This window comes from Aureococcus anophagefferens (assembly GCF_000186865.1).
Source record: "Aureococcus anophagefferens unplaced genomic scaffold AURANscaffold_16, whole genome shotgun sequence".
NCBI classification, from domain to species: domain Eukaryota; class Pelagophyceae; order Pelagomonadales; family Pelagomonadaceae; genus Aureococcus; species Aureococcus anophagefferens.
In genome coordinates, this window is record NW_008705576.1 from 133463 (window position 1) to 160523 (window position 27061).

Genomic DNA, 27061 nt, shown 5'->3' on the forward strand with positions numbered 1-27061 from the left:
GATGTGGCCGGGGTCTTTGCCAGCCCGCGGAATGGTCGAGCAACGCGCGCGGACGCGCTGGCAGGGCTACGGGGTCGGCTCGCGCGGCGCGGGCGCCCGGCGACCGCCCTCGCGCGGGCCCGGGGCGTGCGGGGGGTGGCGGCGATGGATGTTGAGCCGCCGGCTGCACGCGCGCGCCGGCGACGAGCTTGTCGAGCGCCGAGACGGTGTGCATCAGGCCCTTGCCGAGGAGGACGGAGCCGCTGAGCGCGAGGACGAAGAACGGCCGGCCGTCGCTCGCGCGCTTCACGTAGATGAGGGTGTGGTTCGACAGGTCCTGGACGAGGCAGCCCAGCGTGTCCTCGACCTCAGGCTTGGCGTGGACGGCGCAGGACTCGGAGGCGCGAGGCGCTCGCGGGCATCGGCTACGAGAAGTTCCGCGCCTTCCTGTCCCAGTTCTGCAAGGACAAGTTCGCGGCACTCCCGGAAAGCCAGAAGATCCGCCGCCTCGTGACGCTCTGGGCCAACTGCGTGCCGTAGCCGTAACGGTTGTAGCTCGCCTGTGGGGCACGAAGAATCCATGGACATCGACGAGGCCGCGGCGGTGCACAGCCGGAGCCAGGCGATTGGTAGTTGGTGCTTGTCGATATCGACTCGCACGTCGACCCAGCCCCAGGCGCTCGCGGGCGCCGACGCGCGGTTCGCATGAGGCGGACCCCCGGTCAAAGTGCCTGCTCTCTGGACCTTGGCCGAGGACCTTGGCCGAGCTCGAGCTCGACCTCGACGCGCGCCGCCCCGGCCCGCTGCCCGCCCGCCCAAACCCGAAATTCGGCGCCGAAGCTCGAGAGCAGCTCGAGAGCAGCTCGACGCGCAAAGGCGCCGCTCAGCGGCCGCGCACGACCCCGGACGCGCGCCGCCACTCCAACCACTCGACCATGAGCGCGTCGAGCAAGAGCCACGCGCGCATCGGCGAGCAGGTCTGGGCGAAGATGCCCAAGATCAACGCCGAGTTCTTCTGCCTCACCTACGGTACCATGGTCGTGCAGCTCATGAAGGACTTCGAGGACGTGCGCGAGGTCAACAAGAAGCTCGAGAGTATGGGCCACGGCATCGGCATGCGGCTCATCGACGAGTTCCTCGCCAAGAGCGGCATCAACAACTGCCACGACTTCTCCGAGACCTGCGACGTCATCGCCAAGGTCGCGTTCAAGATGTTTTTGGGCGTCGGCGTCGACGTCGCGAACTGGAACGCGGACAAGACGGCGTGCTCGCTGCTCCTCTACGACAACCCGCTCAACGACTTCGTCGAGATCCCGCCGAACACGAACTTGCTCTACTCGAACATCCTGTGCGGCGTCATCCGCGGCGCGCTCGAGATGATCATGATGAAGGTCGACGCGTTCTTCGTCCGGGACGTGCTCCGGGGGGACGACGTCAACGAGATCCGTGTCGAGCTCAAGGAGCGCATGGTCTCCGAGATGGACGACCAGTACAAGGAGGGCTAGGGTCGTGGATCGTAAGCCGCATCGCGTCGACGTCGGGTCTTTCGGCGAACCGCCGCGCGAAGTCGCCGCGAACGGCCCGGGGAGAAACGCGAAGACACCGGGAGTTGGACACCGGTCGGGCGGAAGCCGATCGCCGGATCGTCGAATAAACACGAAGGGCACTTACGAACTCTCACGGGAGCCACGCGGTGGGGTAGGGCCCGCCCCGCTGGCGCGCGATCGGCGGGTGCGGCGTCGCCGGCGGCGGCGGCGCGAGGTTCGCCGCGACGCCCGGCGGCGGCGCGAGGGGCGGCGCCGGCGCGGTCAACGGCGCGGTCGGCGGCGGCTGGCCCGGGAGCCAGAGCGGCGGCGCGTAGGGCTGGAGGGGGAGGAAGACGTGGCGGGGGAAAAGGTGCGGCCGCGGCGCGAGGAGCGGCGGCGGCGGCGCGCCCGGCGACCGCGGGACCATGGCCGCGTAGGCCGGCGGCGGCTGCCAGGGCGGCAGGCCCGGCACGGGCGCCGCCGGCCCCCGGGGCGGCGCCTGGGCCGCGGCGATGGCCGAGAGCAGCGAGGCGACCTCGCTCGCCTGGCGCCGCTGGTGGTAGTGGAGGCTCGCGGCGATGTCCTCCTGGCGGCGGCGCTCGCGGCCCGCGGCGCCGCCGGGGAGCGTCGTCCGGTTCCGCCGGGGGCCGGACGGCGGCGTCGCGCCGATGTCGCGCGGCCGCGCCGAGAGCGTGCGGCAGTGCGCGAGGCCTCCGGGCGGCGCGAACGGCGCGGCGTCCGTCGTCTGGCCCACGTCGCGCTGGATGACGCGCCGGGCCGCGCAGACGTGGCCCTGCTTCGGCGCGCCGCAGATGCCGCAGCGGTAGGACCCGCGCTTCGCGGGGCGAGCGCTCGGCCCGTCGCCGCCGAGCGACGACCCGCCGTCGTCGGACTCGTCCATGGGCGCGGGCGGCCACTTGTCGGCGGGCAGGTCGGCGACGCCCGACGGCGACTCCTCGTAGGCCGGCGGCGGCGGCGGCGGCGGCGACAGCGCGGGGAGCGGCGCGCCGGCGTCGACGTCGAAGCGGTCGCGCGCCGCGGCGACGTCCGCGGCCCCGGGGTCCCCGATGGGCGGCAGGGCCCGGCTCTTCTTCGTCGTCGGGACGTCCGCCGCGGCCTCGCCGGGGCGCTTCTTCTCCACGAGCTCCTGGTCCTGCGGGCGGCGACGCGTTCGAGATCGCGTCGCGACCCGACTCGGATCGGGCGGGGCGGCCGCGCGCGCGACGAGGGTGGGGTACATATCCCCGACGACGAACGAGGGGCGTTTTTCGTTTGCGAGGAGGCGTCGTCGGGCGTCGCGTTCCCGACCCCCCGGGCGAAAGATGCGGCGGATTTATTTGTGATGACGCAGAAGCTCACCATGAGGTGGAGCAACCCGATACAGGCGTGGGTCTCGATGGACGGCGTGCGCACGTGGCCCGGCGGCGGCGGCGGCGCGCCGGGCGGCTTGGCGCCCGTTCCCCAGAGCGCGGGCATCTTGAGAATCCGCACCGAGCGCTCTCAGAGACTCGGAGAGGCTGTTGCCGAGCACCAAATTTTGACGAGATGTTGACTTTCGGACGACGCCTGGAGAGCTCCCTTACGCCCACAACCCGTAGACGCAGACGACGGCGACGGCGGCCCCCAGGACCCCCAACGAGAAGGACGACGTCGGGTGGCGCACGCCGAAGAGGACCGCGTCCCGGAGCGCGAGGGACCCGTCCACGGCCGCGCCGTAGAGCGCGTCGTGCGCGTCCGCGAGGAAGCCGCCGAGGCGGTCGCCGAGGGACACGACGGGCGGCCGCTTCGCCGCGGCCTGGATGCGGTCGTAGAGCGCCTGGGCGTCGCGGAGCGCCGTGCCCAGGGGCGTGTTCACCGCGCCCTCGTCCTCGGACGACTTCCGCGACAGCGCCGCGCGCAGCGGGAAGTCGACGATGAGCCCGTAGGCCGCGTCGAGCGCCTGGGCGAGCACGGCGGCGTCGCGCCGGTCCATGGCCTCGCGCAGCGCCTCGACGGCCGCGAGCTCGCCGCGCAAGATGGTCAGCAACCGCTCCGCGTCCTGCCGCTCCTGGCCGGCGGTTTCGTCGTAGTCGTAGTGATCCCCCAAGTCCTCCGTCGTCGCCAGGGCGTTCTCCAGGTCCCGGACGGCGGCGAAGGTCCGCTCGGCGTCCGCGGCGGCCCGGGCCTGCGCCAGGGAGAACGCGCCGCGCGGCACAGGGCTCGCGGACTCGAGCGCCGCGACCGACCGCCGCGCTTGCTCCGCGAGCTCTCCCGAGCCGCCGTGGACGTCGCGCAAGAGGCGCCGCAGGGCCGGCACGTCGCGGCGCCGCAGCGCGTCCTCGAGGCCGTGGTCGATGACCTTGGCGCGGTGCCGCGCCGCCGTCGAGTCGGGCCCGTCGTCCTCGTCGTCGTCGTCCGAGAGCCGCGACGATTCCACGAGGTACAGGTCGTCGAGCACGCCCCGCAGCTCACCGAGCAGGCGCGACGACCCGCCGCGGGACCGGTCGACGGCCTCGACGACGACGCGCCGCAGCGCCGCCGCGGACACCGCGTCCTTCGCGGCCGCGTCGCGACACGCGCTCCGCGCGGCGTCGACGTCGGCGTCGTCGCCGGCGTTCGCCGCGCCCACCAAACCCTGGAGCGCCGCCTCGGCGGCCTCCTGCGCCGCGACCTCGACGCGCAGCGCGCGCATCGCCGACGGCGACGGCGGCGCGGGATCGACCGGTTTGAAGATCGCGGCCGGCGAGCTCGCGTCGCCCCGGAGCGGCGCCGCGTAGGTCGCGCCCCGCGAGTCGACGCGGACGCGCAGGTCGCCCTGGCTGAAGGTGCGCTCGAGCTCCTCGTCGGAGCCGTAGGCCTTGTCGTCGTCGTCGGCGCGCCGCGCCTCGGCCTCGGCCGCGAGGTCCAATAGGCCGAGCGACGACCCGTGGAGCGAGCCCGCGGCGACGGGCTGGAACGCGCCGCCGCCGAGGGGGCTCGCCTCCGTGGAGGCGCTCGTCTGGCGCGACGCGGGCGGGGGGCTCTCGAGCGTCGCGAGCTCTTGAATGGACAAAGAGTCGAGCGAGTGGTCGCTGCCGAGCATGCCCTCGCGCAGGCTCCGCGACGGGCCCTCGGGCGTGGAATCGTCGTCGAGGGCCGCGATGACGTCGAGCTGGCGCGGCGTCAGGTCCGCGGCGCGCGCCGCCGCGAGCGCCTGCGAACGGTCGAGGCGATCGGTCCCGCGGCTCGCGCGCGCGCGACGCGCGGGGGGGGTCGGCGACGCGTGGAGGGGCGGCGCGGGCGCGCGCCGCGAGCTGGGCACGACTCATGGCCTTGAGCGCCGCCTCGTCGATGGCCTGGACCTCCTCGCCTACGACGAACGTTTTTTTAGAGAGCATTTTTTGGAAGTTTATCGTACGGGTCGCGACGTCTTTCAGGTCGTCGTCGCCGCTGTCTGCTGGCGACAACGCGGGCTTCGGGAGCGTCGGGACGAAGGCGTTCGAGGACATCATCATTAGCTTGCACGAGGCGTCGCGCCGATCCTCTCGCTAGCGCTATAGCCGTCGGGCAGTGCTCGCCTCGAGCAGGCCGCGACACTCGCTCGGATCGCGCCCATGGACGCCTCCGCGGGCGATGCCCCGCCGGTCCACTCCAGAGCCACGGCCTCCCGTGCTCATCTTAGGGACTCGCAGTCTGCCGATCGCGTGCGGGCGCTGCCGATGCCGCGAACCGCGCCGCGTCGTCGCCGCCGCGGCGGACAACGGCGACACCGTACCACACGTGAAGCACGACCAGCGACACCGCGCTTCTTGTCTTGTCGACACCCTTACCGAGAACCGCCTCCGACGCAGACCCTCTCGCGGGTGAGCACTGCCCAGGAGGCGCACACACGTTGGCCGGGGTTCAATAAGCCAAGGTTGCCGCCAAAGCCGACTCCACAGCTGGCGACGCGGCCGAACGCGCCGAGCCTCGACGCTGCGCGCCGCCTCCGCCGCCATGTCGGAGGCCGACGACATGTCCGTCGCGGACTCGAGGAAGCCGTCGTCGAAGGGCCTCAAGCCGCGCAACGACCGCGTCAAACTCACGCGGGACGAGAAGGACGAGTTCATCAACTGGCTGGCCCTCGAGTTCGCCGAGGCGTCCCTGCGCCGCGCCTGGATGGAGACGAAGGTCCTCGCGCGCGCGCGCAACCTCATCCTCAAGGCCGCGCGCGGCGGCGCCATGGCGCCGCGGTCCAGGTGCCTCGAGCAGCCGAGCACGGCCAACGACGTCGTCGCGCGCGCGTGCGCCCAGGTCATCGGCGACCACGGCGACCGCCTCCTCGCGCACTGGACGAAGCTGACCCACCACGCCAAGGGCTCGAAGAAGATCCTCGCGCGGCGCGAGAAGGAGAGCCGCAACGCGGGGCGCACGATCTTCCGCGCGAAGCAGAAGAAGCACCAGTGCCGCCACGGGTAAACTAGGAAGCTCGACACAGGCGCGGGCCGCGGGGGTGTCGGGTCGCCTCGCCCCGCCCCATAGCATAGGGTTTACTGCGACGCGGGGCCGGCCTCCGCGGGCGTCGCCGGCCGGCCCGCCTTCCGTTTCTTGCGGCGCCGGCCGAGCAGCTTCGACTTCCCCTTCCGCTCCCGGCGCCCGCCGGGGTTCGACTTCCCCTCGCACTTGCGCGTCGCGTGGTGGAGCAGGTAGCCGCAGCCGCCGAGGTCCCCGCGCGTCTTGTTCCCGACGAGCCGCGCGTCGACGAGCGCGTGGGTCCAGCCGCCGTGGGCCGACTTCTCCATGCGGGGCAGCTCGTCGAGGCGCGAGCCGTCGACGTCGTGGCGCGCGCCGTCTTTGGCCAGGGGCGTCCACGCCTCGAAGGAGTGCCGCCACGAGTTCACGTTCGACATGAGCTTGTTCTCGTAGGTCGCGACGATCTCCACGAGGTCCAGGCCCGCGCAGCCGATGGCGTCGGCGTCGGCTTCCAGGAAGGCGGCGAAGGCGCAGGGGTCGTCGAGGACGACGTCGGCGCGCCAGCGGTCCCGCAGCCGCCGCAAGACGGCGTCGAAGTAGTCGGCGATGCAGTCCGCGCAGAGGAGGCGGCGGTCGACCGCCGTCGCGCCGTCGACGAGCCGCTTCGCGCGCGCCGGGTCGCCCTCGAGCGCCTCGACGACCTCGGGCAGCGTCGCGTGGTCGACCTCGACGTGCGTCGCGCCGTCGGCGAGCGCCGCGTAGTACCACTCGACCGCCGGCTGGCGCCACTGCAGCACGACGCTGCCCAGGAACCAGAGGTGGTTCAGGTTCCGCGAGTAGGAGCCGTGCGTCGACCCCGGCAGGTTCAGCAGGTACTTGTACTTGGCGTAGTCCTCCTGCATCGTCCACCGCGGCGACGTGACGATCGCCGGCTTTTTCGCCACGGCGACCATGTCCGGCGTGTAGGGCATGGGCGGCACGCCCTCGACGCCGTCGCAGAAGTGGGCGTCCTCGCGCGGCGCGCAGACGCCCGTGGACCCGCAGCGGACGTCGACGAACCGCGACGCGCTCAGCGTGAGGCTCGCGGCCTGGAGCCGCGCGTAGTTGCCGCCGGCGATGGCGCAGTCGTGCCTCCGGTGCGCCGGGTCCGCCTTCCCCGGGCGGATCGCGCCGCGCCAGAAGGCCCGGCGGCTCCGTTTCTCGAAGGGCGAGTCCTTGGCGACCGCGTGCAGCCGCTTCCGGAAGTCGTGCCAGTCGCGCCAGTCGCCGAGATAGGGGTTCGGGATCAGCACGCCCGGCCGGTCCGGCGGGTCCTTGGCCATGACGAGGCACGGCTCCCAGGGCTCGAGGCCCGGGCACTCGCCCGTCGACGTCGTCGAATACCGGTACGCGACGTTCGGCAGCCGCTTCGCGCCGTCGCGCGCGAGGAGCGACTTGACGAAGCTGACGTGCTTCCGCGTCTTGTCGTTGTTCGCCTCGATGAACAAACGGTCCACGAAGACCTTGCCCTCGTAGATGAGGACCGTCGTCTTCTTGTCCCAGAGGTAGCTCCGCAGGAAGCGCCGCGCGCTGCCGCCGACGTCGCCCCGGACCCAGCCGGGCGGCGGCGGGTAGGCGTCGACGGACCGGTTCAGGGCCGCGTACACGCGCGACGCGTCCAGGGCACCGCACCGCGCGACGACGACCGCCGCCAGAGCGATGAGCATTATTGGTCGCCTCGAGAAACAGCTCGCTGGACAATCTGTGACATTTCAGTAATTGCAAGGCCTCCGAGGCCTACTCGGCCGATAGGTGCCTCGCTAGACCTCGGCTGAAGAGGTGGGCACTGGGCTTCACTAAAACCACGCTTAAGGTCCGTCATCTCTCGCCCAGCTCCCGGAGCAGCGCGGAGAACGACGGCCGGCGGCGCGGGTCTTCGCTCATCATCCGCGGCAGGAGCCGCTCGAGCCGCGCGGCCGCGGCCCGGTCTTCCGCGACCGCGATGATGTGCGGCAGGATCCACTCTCGCGCGGCCGCGTCGAAGACGTGGACGCGCCAGTCGAAGGGCGCGCAGGCGCCGTCGACGCAGTCCGTCACCTCCGGGCCGCTCAGCCACCGTTCGCCGCACTTGCGCGGCATGTTTGATCGAGTGCGGCACCCGTTGTGGTACGGGTGCGTGCGCCGCGCGCACACGCCCGCGCCCGCGTCGGCGTCGTCGCTCGGGCAGGGCCGCGCGGCGCCCGGCTCGAGGTCCGGCTTGTCTGGCCGCTCCATGCCGATGCCCTCGACGTAGATCCGCGCCTCCTTGAGTTTGTGGGCCTGCTTCGTGCTGTTCGCCTTGTGCCACCAGCTGTGTTTCGGATGATACCCCCGCGCCTGGAAGTGGCGGCGCGCGAGCCGGGCGATCGGCCCGGAGTTCGGCGCCGGGCCGTCGACGAGGTAGACGTCGCCGGCCGCGTCGAGCGTGAACTGGTTCGGCTTGAAATCCGTCAAGACGAAGCCGCCCCGTTCGCCGAAGCTCCGGAAGCACCGCAGCCACGCCCGCGCGAGGTCGAGGGGCGCGCCGCGCGCCCGAGCGTCGTAGACCTCCGAGTACTCGAGGTCGCGCTTCTCGGGGTCCGTGTTCGTCCCCGTCGCCACGCGGCCGCCGCCGTTCGACGTCGCCCACACCACGTGCGTCGGCGTCTCGTACGCGCCGAACAGCTCCGGAATGCCCGGCTCGCCCCGGAGGCCCTCGAGGAAGAGGCGACGTCGCTCGCGCGGCCGCCGAGTTTGAACGGTTCTTCCTGGCGGAGCGCCTTGACGACGACGCGTCGGCCGTCGCGCAGCTGCGAGAGCCAGACGTCCTTCAGGCCGCCGTGCTCGAGGACGTGGTCCGTGCGGTTGTCCAGGTCGTCGGGGGAGCGCACGCGCCAGTGGGTGGGAGGAGCGGAGGCGTTCGTGAGCCAGGCGTCGAGGCGCTCGAGGCGTTTAAATGTTTGGAAGGCGGCGTCGGTGATCGTGAGGAGTGATGCGAGGGCGATGTGCCGCGCGAGGCGACACATCGTTGCGCCCTAAGGCGCCCGGCAAGGCCAAGATAGGGCGGCAACGTGTCGTCTCGCCACTCGAGAACTGCTCGCCGAAAATCGTAACCACCGCGGCGGCAAACTCGTACTCCGTGAACGCTCCCAAGGCCTCCCGACCAGCACTCCCGGGACACCGCCGCGGGACGAGAGACGCCACCCTTACCCGCCGCGTTTGGATCTGCACTCGACTGCCGCGTGGCTCGCGATCCAGCCGCAGCCTGGCGGCATGGGCCGAGCGTCGACGAGCGCGTGCGTGTGCCAGCCGTAGAGCTTGTCGCTCGGCAGGATGTCCGTGCGGGACGGTTTGCGCGCCTGGATCCGCGGGTCCTGCCAGTCCTCGAAGGAGTGCTGCCACGAGTCCACGCGCTCCCGGAACAACGTGTCGTGCGACGCGACGATCTCGACGAATTCGAGGCCGTCGCAGCCGACGGCCTCGCGGTTCGCGGCGTCGCCGAAGAACGCCGCCATCGCGCAGGGGTCGTCCAGCACGGTGTCCATGCGGTAGGCGTCCCGGAGCTTCTCGAGCACGGCGACGAAGAAGTCCGCGAGGCATTTCGGGCATAAAAGGTTTTGGTCGACGGCTTTCGCGCCCTCGACGAGCGCCGCCGCGCGCGACGCGTTCCGCTCCAGATCCTTCACCGTCGCGAGCAGGTCGTCGCCGTCGACCTCGAGGTGCGTCGCGCCCTCCTTGAGAGCCGCGTAGTACCACTCGACCGCCGGCTGGCGCCACTGCAGCACGACGGCGCCGAGGAACCACAGATGGTTCAGATTCCGCGAGTAAGAGCCGTGCGTCGACCCCGGCAAGTTCAGCAGATACTTGTACTTCGCGTAGTCCGCCTGCGACGTCCAATTCCCGTCGCTGAGCTTCTCCGGCTGTTTCGCGGCCTCCTCCAGCGCGTGCGTGTACGGCATCGGTTGGATTTCGCCGCGTTTATCCTTAACGCCGTCGCAGAGGGACCCGTCGGTGCGCGGCTTGCAGTGCCGCGCCTCTTGGCACTTGGCGTCGACGTGCGCCGGATCGTCCAACGTCAAAGCCACGGCGCGCAGGCGCGCGTAGTTCCCGAAATCCTTCTTGCATACCAGCCCGGCGTCCCCCGCGGCCGAGCCTTTCTCGCTGTGGCGGATCGCGCCGCGCCAGAAAGCGGTCTTTTCCCGCTCCGCGAAGGGGTGGTGCCGGCTCGCCTCGTGGAGCCGCGCGCGGAAATCGTGCCAATCCTGCAACGTGGCGACGTAGGGGTTCGGCACCATGATGCCGGGTCTTGGACGGTCCTTGGCCATGATGAGCACGGGCTCCTTGTCGTGCTTCGTCTGGCCCGTGGAGGTATGCGACCAGAGGTAGGCGGCGTTCGGGAGCTTGTAGCCGAGCTCGCGCATCGACGCGAGGAAACGGACGTGGTTCCGCTGCTTGCCCTCGTTGGTCGCGTCGACGAACGAGCGATCCACCAAAATCTTGTTGTTCCACAGGAGCACCGTGCCGTCCTCGTCCCCGGTCTTCCACAGGTAGGACCTGAGGAAGCGCGACGCGGACCCGCGCGGGTCGCTGGCGTTCCAGTCGGCCGTCGGCCGGCCGCCGTAGCGGTCGCCGTAGGCGTCGACGCTCGCGCGCATGGCCTCGTACATCTTCGCGACGTCAGTGGCGTCGTGCGCGGCGCGCGACGCGGCGAGGAGCACGAGGCCCAGGAGCGGGCGCATGGCTCGAGACGTCGACGCGGGTCGCGACGTAGGACTCCTCGCACGATCGCCGACGGCGCATCCGGCCGACGGTGCTTTCTCAAGAGTTCCTCGGTTTCGGACGCGTGGGGCTGCCCGGCGCCCGCCGGGAGAGCACGATGTCCCACGCCGTCTGACACTCGAGCATGGCCGAGTTCAACCCGTACGCGCCGCCGCGCGCCGCCCCGCCGCCGAAGCCGCCGAAACCGACGAAGCCGAAGCCCGCGGCCGCGCCCGCGGCGGCGCCGCCGCCCATGGTCTCCGGCAAGCCGCCGCCGCCGCTGCCGCCGCGGCGGGCCGACGCGCCGGCCGCGCCGGCGCCGGCGCCGCCGCACCCGGCCGCGGCGCCGGCGCCGCCGAGGCGCGGTCCGCCGCGCGGCCCGCCGCCCGTCGGCGGCGCCGCGCCCGGGCGCCCGCCGCCGCCCGTCGGCGGCGCCGCGGCGGCCGCGGGAGCGCCGTCGCCGGCGCCCGCGGCGGACGCCGCGAGCCCGAGCGCGCTGTCCGGAGTGGGCGCGGTCTTCGGGTCGGCCTTCGCGTCGCTGACGACGTCGATGCAGCGCTACGAGAGCATGGCCTACGACGCCGGCGGCGGCCGCGCGCGCGCGGCCGAGCTCGCGGCGCTCCTCCGCGGCGACGTCGCGGCGCCGCTCGCCGGCCGCCGCGTGCTCCGCGAGGGCCCGCTCAAGAAGGTGAACCGGGGCGGGCCGAAGCAGTACCTCTTCGTGCTCCTCGACGACGCGCTCCTCTACTGCCGCGCGGTGCCCAACGGCGACGCGCTCGAGCTCAACCACGAGCTACCGCTGGAAACCGTCGTCGCGGGCCTGGGCCACCACGGCGCGGCGACGGCGCTCCGCGTCGAGTCGCCCGCGAAGAGCTTCCTCTGCGTCTCCGCGGACGCGGGCCGCGACGGCCTGTCCGTCGAGTCGTGGGCCGAGGCCGTCGCCGCCGCGGCGGCCGCGCGGCGCGAAAAGACGGGCGCGGCACCGCCGGCGGCGCTGGCCCCCGTCTGGACCGTCGACGGCCACGGCGACGACTGCTCGCTCTGCGGGAAGCTCTTCACGCTCTTCGACCGCAAGCACCACTGCCGCAAGTGCGGCCGCCTCGTGTGCCACGCGTGCTCGGGCGAGAAATTGTTGCTCCCGGACGCGGACGCCAGGGCCGGCGAGTCGTTCCAGCGCGCCTGCGTGACCTGCCACGCGGCGCACGTCGACGGGACGGCCTACGGCGTCGACCGCGTCACGTCGTACGGCACGAAGATGGCGCCGCGGCCCCGCGGCGCCCCGGCGGCGCCCGCGCCGCCCCACGAGCACCCGCCGCCCGTGCCGCCCCACGAGAACGACGCGCCGCCGCTGCCCGCGCGCCGCGCGTCGACGATCCCGCCGAGCCGGCCGCCGCCGCCGCCGCCGCGGCCCGCGGCCGCGGCGGAGCCTGAGAAGCCCGCGTCCGGGAAGCCGCCGCCGCCGCCGCGGCGGCCCGCGGCCGCGGCGGAGCCTGAGAAGCCCGCGTCCGCGAAGCCGCCGCCGCCGCCGCCGCGGCCCGCCGCGGCGCCCGCCGCGGCGCCCGCGGCGCCGCCGATGGTGTCCGGGAAGCCGCCGCCGCCGCCCCGGCCCGCGGCCGCGGACCCGGCGCGGAAGGAGGACGCGCTCGACGACGCCGCGTTCGTCGCCGCGCTGGGCTGCGACCGGGCGGCCTTCGCGGCCCTGCCCCGGTGGAAGCAGGACCTCAAGAAGAAGAAGGCGGGCCTTTTTTAACTCGGAAGGATCGCGGGGGCCCGGCCGCGCTCACCACTTGTGGACGTTGAGGCGCTTGGCGCCCGCGCGGACGGCGGAGGAGTCGCTGCACGCGGGGCTCGGCGGCGTCGCCGGCTCGCGGCCCGGGTAGCGGGGCTGGCTCCCGCGGAGCCGCGCCCGCGACACGGAGACGGCGGCCGCGGACGGCGGCGGCTCCGCGCCGCCCGCGTCGGAGATGAAGCTCGAGCCGTCGCAGGAGACGAACGCGAGGCCGTTGCGGCTCATGTCGTCGCCGAGGCGGATGTAGCCGACGCCGGCGGAGCGGAACTGGGGCGCGAGCTTCCGCGGCGGCACGTCCGTGTCCCAGTAGGGGCAGAACGGCGCCTCGTCGACGGCGACGGCCGACTTGGGCTGCTTGCCGTCGTCGCGGAAGCGCTGGGGGCTCAGGATGACGTCGACGCGGCTCTCGCAGCCCGCGAAGAAGGCCCGGACGTCGTCGGCGGTGCTAAAGGGCACGGGCGCGCCGTCGAGGAGCGAGAGGCACTGAAGGTCGCTCGAGCCCGGCCGCGTCCGCGACGCGAGGTCGACCAACCGCGCGTGGCAGCGGTCGAGCTCGAGGACCAGGGACCCCCGGTCCCCCTTCAGGAGCGCGCCGCCGACGGACCGCGCGGCCTCGACGGGGCCGCTGTAGCGCACGCGGCCGTAGACGAGGCACAGCAGCGCGCCGCGCTTCGTCTCGACCAAGACTTCGCCCCGGCCGCCGAGCCGCGTCATGGCGTCGCCCAGGGGCCCGTTGTCGTGGGCGATGTAGAGCGGCGCCGCCGCCGGCGGCTCCTCGGCGAAGGGGATGGGCGCGACGGCCTTGGGGGTTCCCGCGGGCTGCGCGCCGTCGGAGCGCGTCCGCCGCGGCCGCTCGCTCGAGAGGCCGCCGTTCGTCGGCGACCGCGCGTCGGCGCCGCGCCGCGGCGCGCGGCTCACGTGCTGGGCCGGCGGCGTCGGCGGCGGGCTGTCGGCCGGCGGCGGCGGCGTCGGCGGCGGCGTCGCGTGCTGCTGCTGCCGCGCCATGAGCGCGCGCGCGGCGTTCGGCGGCCGCGCGGACGCACCCCCGGCGTCGTCGTCGAGCCACGTGCCGCCCTCGCGGCGCCGCCCGCCGCCCCCCCGGTGCGCGGGGCCGCGGCCGCCGTGGCCGAGGCGCGTCGGCGTCACGGACCTGGGCAGGAGAAGAGTGCGAAATGCCCAACTTCAAAGGCTGCTCTCTCGGCCGTTTTCCACTCGTTTCGGCTGATTCTTGGACGAGCGATCGTCTCTCGGAACGGTCTCGACGCGTGGATGCTTTTTTCAGAACAGGCGCGCGCAAAACACTCACGTTGAAGCGAACTTGAATCACTCTTTCCCTGCCCCGTCTCGAACCCGAAGACGCCCTCGATGCCGTCGCGCGCGAAGAGGTTCTCGTCGGCGCCCCGCTGGTCGCTGGGGCCGAGCGCGTCGGCGGCGCTCTGGATGCGCCGGTTGTCCGAGTTGCGGTTCGCGCCGAGCACGCGCGACAGCGACGCGTCGACGGCCGACGACCGGAGCCGCGCGTTCTCGCTCTCGAGCGCGGCGATGCGCCGCGCCTGGTCCGCGACGACGCGCCGCAGGCGGGCGACCTCGCGCTGGGCGTCGTTGTGGTCGCGGTCGCGGCCCGGCGGCGGCGGGTCCTCCCGAGTCCCCCGCGCGGGGTCGCTCGCGGACCGGTCGCGCCGCGGGCTCGCGTCGCCGGGGATCGTCACCGGCGGCGGCCGCGCGCCGGCGGCGGCGGCGGCGCCCTCGCCGTAGGAGAGGTCGTTCACGGCGGCCTCGTCGCGCCGCGCCTCGCCCCCCCGGCGCCCGGCGCCCGCCCCGGGGTGGCCCCGGGCGTGCTCGCTCGGGCGCGCCGCGCCGCGGCCGCGGTGCGTGCCGCTGCCCACGACGCCCAGGGCCCCGGGCCAGGAGTCGTGGGACGGCGCCGCGTCCGACGCACCGTAGGCCGTGCTCCGCCGCAGCTCGCTCGTCGCCCGGAACGGGTTCGCCTCGCGCGCTTGCGCCATAAGTACGGGCTGCCCCGACGCCCGGCACCGTGGAGCAAACCTCAACGACACGGCCGATCTCGACGGAGCACCGAGAGTTGCCTCTTCTTCATATCTCAAGAGCATGGCTCTGTTGGCCTCCGCGTCGCGCCGCCTCGCCGCCCGGGCCGCCCGCCCGGGCCCGAAGAAGTTCAGCAGCCTCGCGGCCCTCGGCGAGGAGCACCAGCAGATCCGCGACGTCGCGCGGGCCTTCGCCGAGGAGCGGCTCTACCCCATCGCCGGCGAGGTGGACCGGCTCCACCGCTACCCCGGCGAGGTCGTGTCGGAGCTCGGGGAGATGGGCATGATGGGCATGATGGTCGAGGAGGCCCACGGCGGCGGCGACATGGACGCCCTGTCCTACGCGGTGGCCCTCGAGGAGGTGAGCCGGGGCTGCGCGAGCACCGGCGTGATCATGTCCGTGAACAACAGCCTCTACTGCGCGCCCGTCCGCGCCAACGGCGACGAGGCCCAGCTCGCCGAGTTCCTCGCGCCCTTCGCCGCGGGCGAGAAGCTCGGCTGCTTCGGCCTCAGCGAGCCGGGCAACGGCAGCGACGCCGGCGCGGCGTCGACGACGGCGCGCGACGACGGCGACGCGTGGGTCCTCAACGGCACCAAGGCCTGGATCACGAACGCCCACGAGGCCGACGCCGCCGTCGTCTTCGCGACGACGGACAAGTCCCTCAAGCACCGGGGCATCTCCGCGTTTCTTGTGGACACGAAGGCCGAGGGCTTCTCCGTCGGCGCCGCCGAGGACAAGCTCGGCATCCGCGGGTCGTCGACCGCGAACCTCATCATGGAGGACTGCCGCATCCCCAAGTCCTGCCTCCTCGGCGAGCGCGGCGACGGCTTCAAGATCGCCATGCGGACGCTCGACGGCGGCCGCATCGGCATCGCGGCGCAGGCGCTAGGCATCGGCCAGGCGGCGCTCGACGTCGCCGCGACCTACGCGGCGGACCGCACGGCCTTCGGCAAGCCGCTGACGAATTTGTACGCCATCCAGCTCAAGATCTCCGAGATGGCCTGCAAGCTCGAGGCCGCGCGCCTCCTCACGTGGCGCGCGGCCTCGCGCAAGGACGCGGGCCTCGCCTACACCAAGGACGCGGCCATGGCCAAGCTCTGCGCGTCCGAGGCCGCGACCTTCGCCGCCCACCAGGCCATCCAGGTCCTCGGGGGCATGGGCTACGTCTCCGACATGCCCGCGGAGCGCTTCTACCGCGACGCGCGCATCACGGAGATCTACGAGGGCACGTCCGAGGTCCAGCACGTCGTCATCGCCCTCAACGTCCTCAAGGCCTACGCCGGCGAGGCGACGGCGCTCCCCGCCGCGCCGCACAAGCCCGAGCACGAGGACGTCGCCGCCGCGGCCTAGCCCGCGGCCGCCCCGCGTAACCGGCCCGCCCGGACCGCGCCGTTACTTGGGCGACTTGAGGGCGAGGATGCGCGCGAGGATGGTCTTGGAGATGGTCTCCTGCTTCGCGACGAGGCGCTCGTGGTGGAGGTCGACGCAGTCCGGGACCGCGTCGTCGAGGTCGACGGTGCCGACGCCGTCGATCGCGAACGACGGCGGGTCGTCCGGGAAGTGGGACGCGTTCATGAGGACGCCCTTGAAGATGAGGCGGCACAGGAAGAGCCGGAGCTCCGTGACGTCGCGCGCGCCCGGGTCCGCCTGCGTGGACCCGACGACGTCGTGCGTCGTGCCGCGGACGTCGTAGCGCCGCGTGTCGTAGAAGTGGGCCGCGATGCGCGGCACCGCGGCGAGCAGCGCGAGGGGCGTGTAGACGTTGAAGCTCGACACGTAGGGCCAGACGTCCTCGGACGCCGGCGGCAGCGGCGGCGCGTCGCGCGACCGCCGCGGCGTCCGCGGCGTCGACGGGCTGCTCGGCGACGGCGGCGGGTCGACGAGCGCGTCGTCGTCGCCGCAGAACGTGTCGCGGAACCAGGTCGCGTCGCAGCGGTCCGCGAGCTTGCGCTGGCGGTCGCGGTGGCCCGCGGGCAGGTGCACCTGGCGCCACAAATGCTCGATGGACGCGCGCTGCGCGTCGCAGACCGACGCGCCGACGGGCCCGCCGCGCGCGCCGAGCGCGTCGTAGACGCTCCTCGGCAGGCGGCAGGCCAGGGCCAGGTGCCTCGAGATGACGGTCATGGGCACGCCCAGCGCCTGGCACCGCGCCGTGAAGAACGTCGCCGCGACCTCGTCCGCGCGGTTGTTCGACGCGTCCGCGTCGGGGACGAGCGCCGCGCAGGGGACGACGCCGTCGTCCTCCACGCCCAGGCCCGTGGCCACGACGCCGCCCATGACGACGGCGCCCAGCGTCTTCTCGCGGAAGAGCTCCGGCGACCGCGACGCGAAGTCCGCGGCGTCCGTCTGCGAGTGGATGACGACGAGGCGCACGCCCGTCTGCGGCGCGCGCGCGTAGAGCTCCTCGAGCTGGCAGGCCCGCTTCGACGCGTGCTGCACCAGCACGCGCGTGTTGTGCAGGCCCAGGGCGTTGAGCGTCGCGCGCGTCCGCGCGGCCGCGGCCTCCAGCGTCGTCACCTCGCCGAACCGCTCCTCGGACGTGAGCACGATGCCCAGCAGGTCGACGGCCTGGAGCTCGATGAGCGCTCTCAGCAGCGCCAGGCCCATGAACTCGTCGGCCTTGTTCGGCTGGACCTGCATGGTCACGACGATCTGCGACTTGGCGTGGTGGTCCAGCACCAGGCCCGTCGCGTAGGCCGCGCGCAGCAGCGACGCGCATTCGGCCTTCGCCTCCGGGCTCGCGAAGCCGTCGTTCTCCTTGGACACGCCGATGAGCAGGTGGGACGCGCCCGTTCCCGCCGCCCCGCGTCGCCGGCACGTCGACGGCCACCGGGTCGAAGAGCAGGTCCCGGAGGAGCGGCACGGCGGCGATGAGCGCCAAGGTGTCGTACATGTTGAACGACTTCACCAGATCCCAGATGGGGTCCCCGGCGCCGCGGTCGTCCACGCCGCCATCCCCGCCGCAGAACGTCGCCTTGAACCACGCGGCGTCGCAGCGCGCCGGCAGCCCCGCGCGCGCGTCGCCCTCCGACGCCGCGCGGCGCCTGTGTGCAAATCAACCAGTGAGCTGGGACGTCGGGGCCAAACTTGAGAATTCTCTAGCTCGGTCAAATCGAAGTCGATTCGGCTGATTTTTGGACGAATCGATTGCTCTCGTCAAGTTCTCGAAGCACGGCAGAAGAGTCTGATCATAGCCGTTTTAATACGCGCACATTGAAGTCGGGTTGAAGATTTGATTTGCACACCGCGCGGCGCCACAACGCCTCGATCGACGTCCGCTGCGCGTTCCGCAGGCGCCAGCCGATGGGGCTGCCCGTGTGGGCCAGGCCCTCGTAGACGCGCCGCGTGATGGGCACCTGGTAGGCCGCGTCGCGGCCGACGATTACCAGGCGCACGCCGAGCTCCTGGCAGCGCCGGTAGAAGAACGCGGCCGCCGTCGCGTCGAAGACGTTGTTGTGCGCCGTGTCCGGCTCCAGCAGGCCGCCCCGGTCCACGCTCGCCGCCGTGACGCCGCCCATGATGCTCACCTCCTTGACCTTGGCCGCGAAGAGCGCCTCGTTGTCGCGGAGGAAGAGCGCGGCGTCCTTGAGCGACGCGATGACGACGACGCCGACGGACTTGGGCTCCGCGGCGACGAGGATGCGGTAGAGCAGCGTCCGCCCCGTCTCCAGGGAGAAGGACCGCTCGGAGCCGTCCGGGGGCATGTAGGAGAACGACGCCGCGTCCGGCGCCTCGTTGCGGCCCGCGACGTCGCCGCCGTCCGTGCCGAAGGCCACGGGCACGGCGTGGAGGCCGATCATGTCCATGGTGCCCCGCGCGAGCTGCGCGCGCTTGAAGGACGGGTGGAGCACGGAGACGACGCCCAGCAGGTCGATGAAGTTGAACTCGATGAGGTAGCGCGCGAAGATCATGGCCATCTCGTCGTCGAGGTCCGTCCCGGCGTCGGTGAACATGACGATCTTCTCCGGCACGATGTCCATGCGCGACGGCGCCATGCTCAGCTGGCGGTGGAGGGGCTTGTCGCGCGTCTTCAGTGCGAGCGGCGGGAGGGATGCCATGCGCCGGCCAAGCGGCGCGTAATGCGGGGCTGCCCAATGTCCAGGCGCTCCCGGCCGAGATTCCCGGCCGATCGGTTGGGTGAGCTGCAAAGCTGCAACTCCAACTTCTTGCCACAGCTGGGAAGCGCGATATGGCGAGCTTTCATTGAGCTGCAGCTCAGCTTCTTTTGCGACAGGACCGAGAGCATGGGCAAAGGCAATGTAGCGAGCGTCCTGGCGGCGCTGCGCGACGCCGGCGTCTCGGCGGACGCCCTCGAGTCCCTGGAGTGCGCGGAGCTGAGCGAGGCGCAGCTCCTCGCCATCGACGACGCGCAGCAGCTCACCGACGCCGAGGAGCTCGGCATCGACGCGCGCGACGCCGACGCCATCGTCGCGGCGCTCGAGGCGCTGCGGAACCGGGAGCGCGGCCCGCTCATCTTCCTCGACATCGACGGCGTGCTCAACCGCACGGTCAAGGCGACGCACGTCCGCCTCGACGACGATTTATGCGCGCGGCTGGGGGCAGTAGCAGAAACCACAGGCGCCAAGGTCGTCCTCTCGACGTTCTGGCGCGGCCACCTGGACTACGTCGCCTACGCGCTCAAACGGCAAGGCGTCGAGGCGCCCGTCGTCGGCGCGACGCCCGGCGACCCGACGGGCGACGGCTACGACGGGACGCGGCCGCGCGCGGACGAGATCGCCGAGTACCTCGCCGCCTGCGACCCCGCCTGCAGCTACGTGATCCTCGACGACCGCGACGACGCCGCGGCCGGCGCCATGCGCGACCGCTTCGTGCGGACGGATCCGGCCGTCGGCCTCTCCGAGGGCGACGCCGCGCGCGCCGCCGCGCTGCTGGCGTCCTAACACTGAGGCTTTCGTTCTTACGCCGCTTCCTTGTTCACGCGGCGACGGCGCGGGGCGCCGTCGCCGTCGTCCGGACGAGGCGCGCGAGGTCCCGGGCCGCGGCGCCGATCCAGAGGTCCGCGGCGCGGTCCGCGTCGTCGCGCGCGGCGACCTCGGCCCGGAAGGCGCGCTCGCGGTCGTCGAGGTGGCGCTTCAGCGCGACGCGGGCGACGCGGTCGCCGTCGAGCTGCGCGAGCTCGCTGCGGAGCCGCGCGGCCGCGCCTCCCGGGTCCGCGCGCGCGGCGCGCTCGACGACGTACCGTAGCTTCTCGTCCGCGTGGTCCCGGTTCGCGTCGGCGGTCTTGAGGCACGTGGCCAGCGCGCGGACGTCGTCGGCGACGCGCGCGCGCGCCGCCTCGAGGTCGCGGAGCTCGCGGAGCGACCGCTTCTGGTCCTCGAGGTCGCGCTCGACGGCGAGCACCGCGTCCGCGGCGGCCGCGACGTCGGCCTTGGCGTCGGCGAGCCGGGCCGCGCCCGCGCGCGCGTCGGCGACGGCCGCGGCCTCGGCGTCGACGGCCGCGTCGTGCGCGGCGAGCGACGCCGCCGCGGCCGCGATCCGGGATCGGACCGCGTCGGGCGCCGCCGCGGCGTCGCCGCGGGCTTGGAGCTCGCGGCCCGCGGTCCGCGCGCGCTCGAGGTCCGCCGCGTGGCCCTGGGCCTGGCACCGCGCCGCGCCCGCGGCGTCGGCCGCGGCGCCGCGCGCCGCGCGCGCGGCCGCGGCGCCGCGCGCCGCGTCGGCCGCCGCGGCCTCCATGGCGTCGACGTCCGCGGCGACGGCGGCGGCCTCGCGGCGGTCGCCCGTCGTCGCGCCCTCGAGGACCTCGAGGGCGCGCGCGGCAACGTCGGCCTCGGCGCGCGCCTCGCGGACGCGCGCGAGCTGGCCGTCGCGCCACTCGCAGAGCTGCTTGTAGACGATGAGCATGTCCTCGCGGTACTTGGCGAAGTTGAGCACGGCGCTCAGGTTCTTGCGCAGGCGCTTGGGCGTCGGGCTGAACCAGTCGCGGAGCCCGAAAGTCCGCGACGCCGCACGTCCGCATCATGTCCGCGACGGCGCGGAACATCGCGAGCTCCGTGATGCTGTCCTCGTGGAGCTCGGGGTAGCAGATCGTCTCGCGCCCGACGCTCACCTTGGCCGTGGACAGGTCCTCGCGCGTCACGCCCACGCACATCTCCATGAGCTGCTCGAGCACGACGCGGATGGCGACGCGGTGCCGCTCCGGGTCCCGCAGCTCCTCCTCGCTGATGCTGAACTCGAGCTCGCGCAGGCACGTGAGGATCTCGTCGTTCGTCAGCAGGGGGAAGGAGAACATGGTGGTGTTTTGCGTCTAGGTGCGGTCAGGGCGCCATGCGCGTTTGAACGGCTTCAACGACCGCTTCAAGAAGCTCGAGAGCGTCGGCAGCGTATCTTCCCCTGCCCAAGCTGAGGTGAGTGAAGCGCTGCGAACATGCGTCCAGCGCTTCGCGCGACAGGATGTAAAAAAAAAAATACCCCCGCCTAGCGCATGCGGCCCCAGTCGTCCTTGCCCTTGCGGACGAGGCGCATGCGCTCCGCGCGGTCGTCGCCCGCGCGCGGGCAGAAGGCCGCGATGGCCGGCGCGTCGACGCGCGCGAAGGGGTTGCAGGCGCGCTCGGCGCCGATCGTCGTCGGCACCGTGCCCCTGCCGCCGCCGTGGAGCGACCCGGCCTCCTTCGCCCAGTCGAGGCGCCGCCGGATCTCGTCGTTGTCCGGCTCCGCGTAGGCGGCGAAGCAGCAGTTCTTGCGCGTGTATTCGTGGCCGCACCAGACGAGCGTGTCGTCGGGGAGCGCGAGGAGCTTGTCGAAGGCGTCGAGCATCTGCCGCGGCGAGCCGCCGTTGAAGTTGCCGCAGCCGCTGACGAACATCGTGTCGCCCGTGAAGACGTTGCCGTCGACGACGAAGCAGACGTGGCCCTGCGTGTGGCAGGGCGTCGACAGCACGCGGATCGTCGACGCGCCCAGCGCGATCTCGTCGCCGTCCCAGACCTCGCGCGTGCACGCGGCGACGGCGTCGCCGCGCCCGCCGTAGACCGCGAGGCCCGGGCGCGACGCCGCGAGCTCCGCGTTGCCGCCCGCGTGGTCCCAGTGGCCGTGCGTCGTCAGGACCATCGCGATCGTCGCGCCGGCGGCCGCGGCGGCGGACGCCATGGCGCGCGCGTCCACGGGGTCGACGACGGCGGCCAGCTTCGTCTGCTCGTCGACGAGGAGATACATGTAGTTGTCGGACAGCGCCGGCACCGGCGTGACGGTCACGCACGTGGACGACGACAGCGCGGCCATGTCGACGACGACGACGCCGGGGTCGCGGCTGGCTTTGCGACGAAGACGACGCTGGCGCCGGTCCTTAGTCTGGCTGGCTGGGCTGCCACAAATCTGCCTCATCGACTTCAGCGACGACCAGGGTGACTCAGATTTATGATGGCAGCATCGATGCGCTGGTTCGCGCGCCTCGCGCTGCTCGTCCACGCGTGCCTCGCGCTGCGCACGCCGTCGACGATCGCCAGGAAAGGTCCTTGCACGCTGCGCACGCCGTCGACGATCGCCAGGAACGCTCCTTGCACGAAAGCCTCGCGGCGCCGGCTCCTCTTCGGCGTCTCCGCGCTCGTCGCGCCGTCGGCGGCGCTGGCGCTCGACCCGTCGTTCCCGCGCGTCGACGAGGGCGCGCGGAAGCCGAACATCCTGCTGAACAAGCCGCTGGAGTGGATCCGCATCGCCGACCAGCTCGAGGCCGACGAGACGCTGGGCGAATTGGCGGATCCGAAGCAAAAGGACGCGCCGGCCGTGCGCCTCGCCAAGGTCGTGCGCCTCGACGACTCGCTCCGCGGCCTGGCGCCCCTCCTCGACTCGCGCGACGGGTCCGCGCGCGCCGCGTCCCGGAAGTTTCGATCGCGGCCGCCGCGCGCGCGCGGCAAAAGCCCCCGACGCGTAGGTGGACGAAGGCGCGAAAGACGCTCTCGGACCCCGCCTTCGAGAAGAAGAACTTCAAGCGCGCCTTCAACGCCTACAGCGACAACGTCTACTACGAGCGCAGCGACCCCGACCGCGCGAACCTCTACCTGCTCGGCGGCACGCCGCCGTCGAACAAGCAGACGATCCAGTACCTCCACCGCAACGACGCCCTCGACAACGTCGAGAAGCTCCAGTCCGAGATCGACTACCTCCTGACGAACAAGGACGGCGACAGCGACCCGTCGGACGCGAAGGCGTTCTACGCCGCGGCGACGAAGGCGTTCGACGCGTACTTCGCGCTCTGCCCCGAGGAGGACAAGCGCGACGCGCGCGCGCTCCTCCGTAAGGCTTAGAACTGGGCGCGCTCGACGGCCTTGTCCGCGTCGTCGAGCTGGGCCGGGTCCTCGATCTCGACGTCGCAGATCTCCGGGATCCGCTCGATGAGGTACGCGCCGACGCGCTGGAGCACGTCGCTCCGCTGGTGCCAGAAGCGGCCCCCGAGGCGCACGACGACGTTGGGGCCCTCGATGCCCACGAAGTCCACCGTGCCCGTGATGCCCACCTCGCGGTTCTCCGCCTCGTACCCGAACAACGCGCTGAGTTCGCCGCGCGCGGCCTCGAGCACGCGCTCCACGGACTCGTCGCAGAGGTAGTCCTCCTCGGCGGCGAATCGCGGCGCGACCGACCGCGCCGGCGCCCGCGGCGGCGCGAAGGCGCCGGCCAGCGCCGCGACGCCGACCAGGAGGGCGACGCGCTTGGCGATCATGGTGCTTGAGAAGTTTTGCCAAACGTCGCGCGGCGATCGATGCGAGCGCGGCCGCTGGCGGCGCGGGGTGTGCTGCGCGAGGTGTCGTCGGCGCGGCGCTCGGCGCGGTGTGGGCTGCGCGTGGCGCGTGGTCCTGCTCGGCTCGCTGACCTTGTTTGAGATTTGCCGCAGCCGATGGTCGCAGTTCCGGCGCCGTTCCCGTGTGGTTTGAGCCCGTAGCGCCGGCAAACGAGCGCGATGTCGAGCGAGGACGTGCTCACGTCGCGCCTGGCGGACCTGGAGAGCGACGCCTTCCACCTGAAGCTGCGGAACTACTACCTGGAGCGGCGCGTGTCGCGGTCCCTGCACGGCGCGGAGAACAGCGAGGAGCAGCTCGTGAAGCTCCTCGAGGACGCGCCGGAGGTGTCCCAGAGCAGCGGGCGCGAGGGGCGGCGGGACGGCGACGCGCGGCGGCGGCGGCGCGGCGACTCGTCCGACGACGACGACGGCGGCGGCGCGGCGCGCCGGGGCGGCGCGGGCCGGCGCCGCGACGAGCTGCGGTCGCCGCGCCGCGACGAGCCGCGGTCGCCGCGGTCGGGGTCGCGGGGCGAGTGGCGGGGCCCCCGCGACGGGGGCGACCGGTCGCGCGTCCGGGCGCTCGAGTCGAAATTGGGCCGCTGCGAGGACGCGCTGGAGAGGGAGAAGAAGAAGCGGACGGCCGCCGAGGTCGCGCTCGAGATCCTCCGGTCGGAGCGGTCCGTCGCCGAGGGCCGCGTGCCCGAGGAGGCGGCGCGCGAGCTCCGGGCGCTGCGCGACGAGGTCGCGGCGATGACGCGGCGCCTCGCGGCGGCCGACGAGGCCGCGCGCGCGGCGGCCGCGCGGGCCGCGGCGGCGGAGGACGCGACGCGCGCGGCGCTGCGCGCCCGCGACGACGCCGAGGCGGCCGCCGCCGCGGAGCGGCGCACCGCCGAGGAGCTCGTCGCGTTCGAGGCCGAGCAGATCGCCGCGCTGGAGGAGGAGGCCGCGCTCCTGCGCCGCGAGCGCGACGCGGCCGCGGACCGCGCGGCCGACGCCCTCGCGGCGCGCCGCGCCGGCGCGCCCCGCGACGACGCCCGCGGCGACGTGCCGCGCCTCGCCGCGGCGCCGGCCGCCGCGAGCGTCGGGACCGCGGCGACGGCGCGGCTCCGCGAGCAGATCGACGCGCTCTCCTTCCTGCCCGCGGCGCGCGCGCCCGCGCCGCCCGTCGTCGTCGTCAAGGAAAGCGACGCCGACGCGCGGCGCGCCGCCGGCGACGCGCTCCGCGCGGTCGAGGCGCTCGCGACGGAGGTCCGCGGCGCCCGGGCCGGCAACTCCGAGGTCGCGGAGCTCCGCGCGGAGGTCGCGGGCGTGGCGGCGCTGCGCGGCGAGGTCGCCGAGCTCCGGCGCGCGGGCGCCGGCGCGGCCGAGGACCGCGGCCTCGCCGACGAGGTCCGCGCGCTGCGGGCGGAGCTCCTCGAGCTCCGCGCGGCACCGCCGCCGTCGGCGCCGGGCGACGACGACGACGTCGGCGGGGCGCGCTGCGACGTCAACGGCCTGCCGGGCCGCGCGGCGCCGGGCCACGAGCCGTCGCGGCGGCCCGCCCCCGCGGCGCCCGCGTCGCCGCCGCGGCGCCACCGCCTCTCCCGGCCGCCGCCAAACGCGAGCTACCACAGCCTCCCGCCGCCGCCGCCGCGCCACTTCCCGAACACGACCGGCGAGCACAGCGCCTGGGTCGACCGCCAGCTCCGGTCGCCCGAGAGCCCGCGCCGCGCGCCGCCGCGGAGCTTCCCGCGCGACGCCCGCGACCCGCGCGCCGCCGACGGGCCGCGCTAGGCCCCGAGTTACCAACCACACGCGAAATCGCCTCGTCTGCCCCGTCCATATTTTCATATCACTGATGTCAGCGCGAACGCCGCCGGGTAGCTCGGCGACTCGAGTCGGCGAGAGCCAGGAATCGGCAAGGCCAAGCGCGACCCGCCCGCGCGCAAGCGCAGCATCTCGAGCTCGGGCGACGACGCGGCGTAACGAATTAGGCTATACTCGCGTCGAGGCGCGCGAGCTCTCTTATAGCTGGCTCGTTGCCCTTGGCAGCGGCGCGCTCGAACCAGTATCTGGATTTGCCGAGGTCGACTTCCGTGCCGTCTCCGAGCCTGTAACAAATGCCAAGGCAAGCCTCTGCCAAGGTTAAGCCTTGCTCCGCCGAGAGCGCGAAGTACCGGAACGCTTCTTCATGTTTCTCCTCAGCAGTAAGTGAAACCCCTATTTTGAATTGCGCGGTCTCGTCGCCCCGATCTGCGGCCGTGCGATAGAGCCGCTCCGCCTTCTTCTTGTCCAGCTTGACGCCACTTCCAGTCATGTACAATTCCGCAAGATATACCATCGCCCGCACATCTCCGAGCTCCACGGCGCGCTTCCAAATTTTTGCGGCTTTCTTATCGGATTTCACGAGGCCCAACCCACCGCTGTGGTACGCGCTTCCCAAACACGTAATTGCTTCCGGCACCTCGTTCTCCACGTGGCGGCGAAGACGTGCGAGCTGCCCCGCCTGGTTTCCTGGGTCCGGCATGCGACAGAGAGGACACGCGTCGGAGCCGATCTTCTCCTCGCACGATCGGCAGACCGTCCGGCAGCAACAGACGCGAAGCACGTCCTGCGCATTCACGTCCCACTCCTCGAGACAGATCGGGCATCGCCCCCCGTACCGCGCCGAGAGCGGCTTTCGCTCCGGGTTCGCTTCGCGCCGTACGCGGGCCGCCTCGTGCTCCGCGGCGATGCGCGCGCGGATCTCGTCGGCGTGCGACCGAGGCGCGGGGCCATAGAACACCTCGCGCGGCGGCGACGGCGCGCGCGTCGGCGCTTCGGCCCGCGCCGCCTCCGCGGCCTGGATCTTCTTGCAGACCTTCCGGTGGCCCCGGTCGCGCCAGTCGATGCGTTGGCAGTCCGTCGAACAGTAGGCCGTCGTGCCGCACCCTTGGCACGCCTTGGCCTTGTCGGCGCCGCAGATCGTGCAGGTCTTGAGAGTGTCGAGTTTTTTGCCCCTCGCTCGGGCCATGCGATTCTCATACTCCAACTTCTTCTCCTGCCACGACATGACTCGGCGCGCGTGCTTGACCTCTCTGTGGGCGTCGCTGTCGCTCAAGCTCCGGGTCGTCCGGCAAAATCGCTCAAAATCTTAATAAGTACCCCAGGCCCAGGCCCAGGTATTATTATTATTATTATGGGTGCTTTAACGTGGGACTAGGTCGGCGGCCCGTGGGCGGCCGACGGCGCACGCGGATCAGGTCGGATATCGTGAAGATGACGCGGCCGAGAGCCGAGGTGTTCAGGTAACCGGAGTATTATTATTATTATGGGTGCTTTAACGTGGGACTAGGACGGAGTACCCCACGAACCCCCCTGGATAAGCGACGACCGCCCAAGCCCACCCCTACCAGGATTCAGGATGACAGGAACACGCACTACTCCGGAGGAGCCCGCTGGAGAGGACCTTTTAGTCGCGCGACTCTAGAAGTGGTGGTCGTCCTCGCAGTCCTTGCACTTGCGGACGCCCGGGCCGGCCTTCCACTGCTTCTTGCTGAACTTGCCGAGGGGCAGCGTCTGGCCGCAGTGGGCGCACTTCTTCCCGCCGGCGCCGCTGCTCTGCCGCCGCAGCGCGCCCTCCCGGGGGCTCGCGGCCGGCGCCGGCGGCGCCGGGGGCTCCTCGGCCACGGGCTCCTCGGTCACGACGGCGGGCTCGGGCGGCGGGACGGCCGGCGGCGCGGGCTCGGGCTCCGCGGCGGCGGGCTCGGGCTCCGGCGCGGGCGGCGGGACGGTCGGCGGCGCGGGCGACACGGCCTCGGGCTCCTCCGGGGGCGGCGGCACGCTCCGCGGCGCCCGCGAGACGGGCTC

General features: G+C 72.8%; 7 protein-coding genes across 7 annotated transcripts; 4 read left to right on the top strand and 3 right to left on the bottom strand.

The window, feature by feature from the left end:
• Nucleotides 1-914: 914 nt before the first annotated feature.
• AURANDRAFT_59205 (hypothetical protein) lies at nucleotides 915-1484 on the top strand (the record flags this gene model as incomplete). Its single annotated transcript, XM_009040608.1, has 1 exon — nucleotides 915-1484. One exon carries the CDS (start codon nucleotides 915-917, stop codon nucleotides 1482-1484), a length of 570 nt encoding a protein of 189 aa, XP_009038856.1.
• A 1600-nt stretch (nucleotides 1485-3084) lies between these two features.
• Nucleotides 3085-4972, bottom strand: AURANDRAFT_65640 (hypothetical protein; the record flags this gene model as incomplete). The annotated part of the gene is made up of 3 exons (XM_009040772.1): nucleotides 3085-4677; nucleotides 4826-4833; nucleotides 4882-4972. The coding sequence occupies 3 exons, from the start codon at nucleotides 4970-4972 to the stop codon at nucleotides 3085-3087; spliced, it is 1692 nt and encodes a 563-aa protein (XP_009039020.1).
• A 6266-nt stretch (nucleotides 4973-11238) lies between these two features.
• AURANDRAFT_29489 (hypothetical protein) lies at nucleotides 11239-11814 on the top strand (the record flags this gene model as incomplete). The annotated part of the gene is made up of 1 exon (XM_009040609.1): nucleotides 11239-11814. A coding segment is annotated over one exon (576 nt), but the record flags the coding sequence as incomplete, so codon positions are not given.
• A 2747-nt stretch (nucleotides 11815-14561) lies between these two features.
• On the top strand, nucleotides 14562-15883 carry AURANDRAFT_60198 (hypothetical protein; the record flags this gene model as incomplete). The annotated part of the gene is made up of 1 exon (XM_009040610.1): nucleotides 14562-15883. The coding sequence occupies one exon, from the start codon at nucleotides 14569-14571 to the stop codon at nucleotides 15853-15855; it is 1287 nt and encodes a 428-aa protein (XP_009038858.1).
• A 14-nt stretch (nucleotides 15884-15897) lies between these two features.
• Nucleotides 15898-18563, bottom strand: AURANDRAFT_65642 (hypothetical protein; the record flags this gene model as incomplete). Its single annotated transcript, XM_009040771.1, has 3 exons — nucleotides 15898-17262; nucleotides 17324-17549; nucleotides 17764-18563. The coding sequence occupies 3 exons, from the start codon at nucleotides 18561-18563 to the stop codon at nucleotides 15898-15900; spliced, it is 2391 nt and encodes a 796-aa protein (XP_009039019.1).
• Nucleotides 18564-20940: 2377 nt separating this feature from the next.
• Nucleotides 20941-21741, bottom strand: AURANDRAFT_29432 (hypothetical protein; the record flags this gene model as incomplete). The annotated part of the gene is made up of 1 exon (XM_009040770.1): nucleotides 20941-21741. One exon carries the CDS (start codon nucleotides 21739-21741, stop codon nucleotides 20941-20943), a length of 801 nt encoding a protein of 266 aa, XP_009039018.1.
• Nucleotides 21742-21879: 138 nt separating this feature from the next.
• AURANDRAFT_65644 (hypothetical protein) lies at nucleotides 21880-25006 on the top strand (the record flags this gene model as incomplete). The annotated part of the gene is made up of 3 exons (XM_009040611.1): nucleotides 21880-22316; nucleotides 22391-22699; nucleotides 23422-25006. 3 exons carry the CDS (start codon nucleotides 21880-21882, stop codon nucleotides 25004-25006), a joined length of 2331 nt encoding a protein of 776 aa, XP_009038859.1.
• Nucleotides 25007-27061: the final 2055 nt, after the last annotated feature.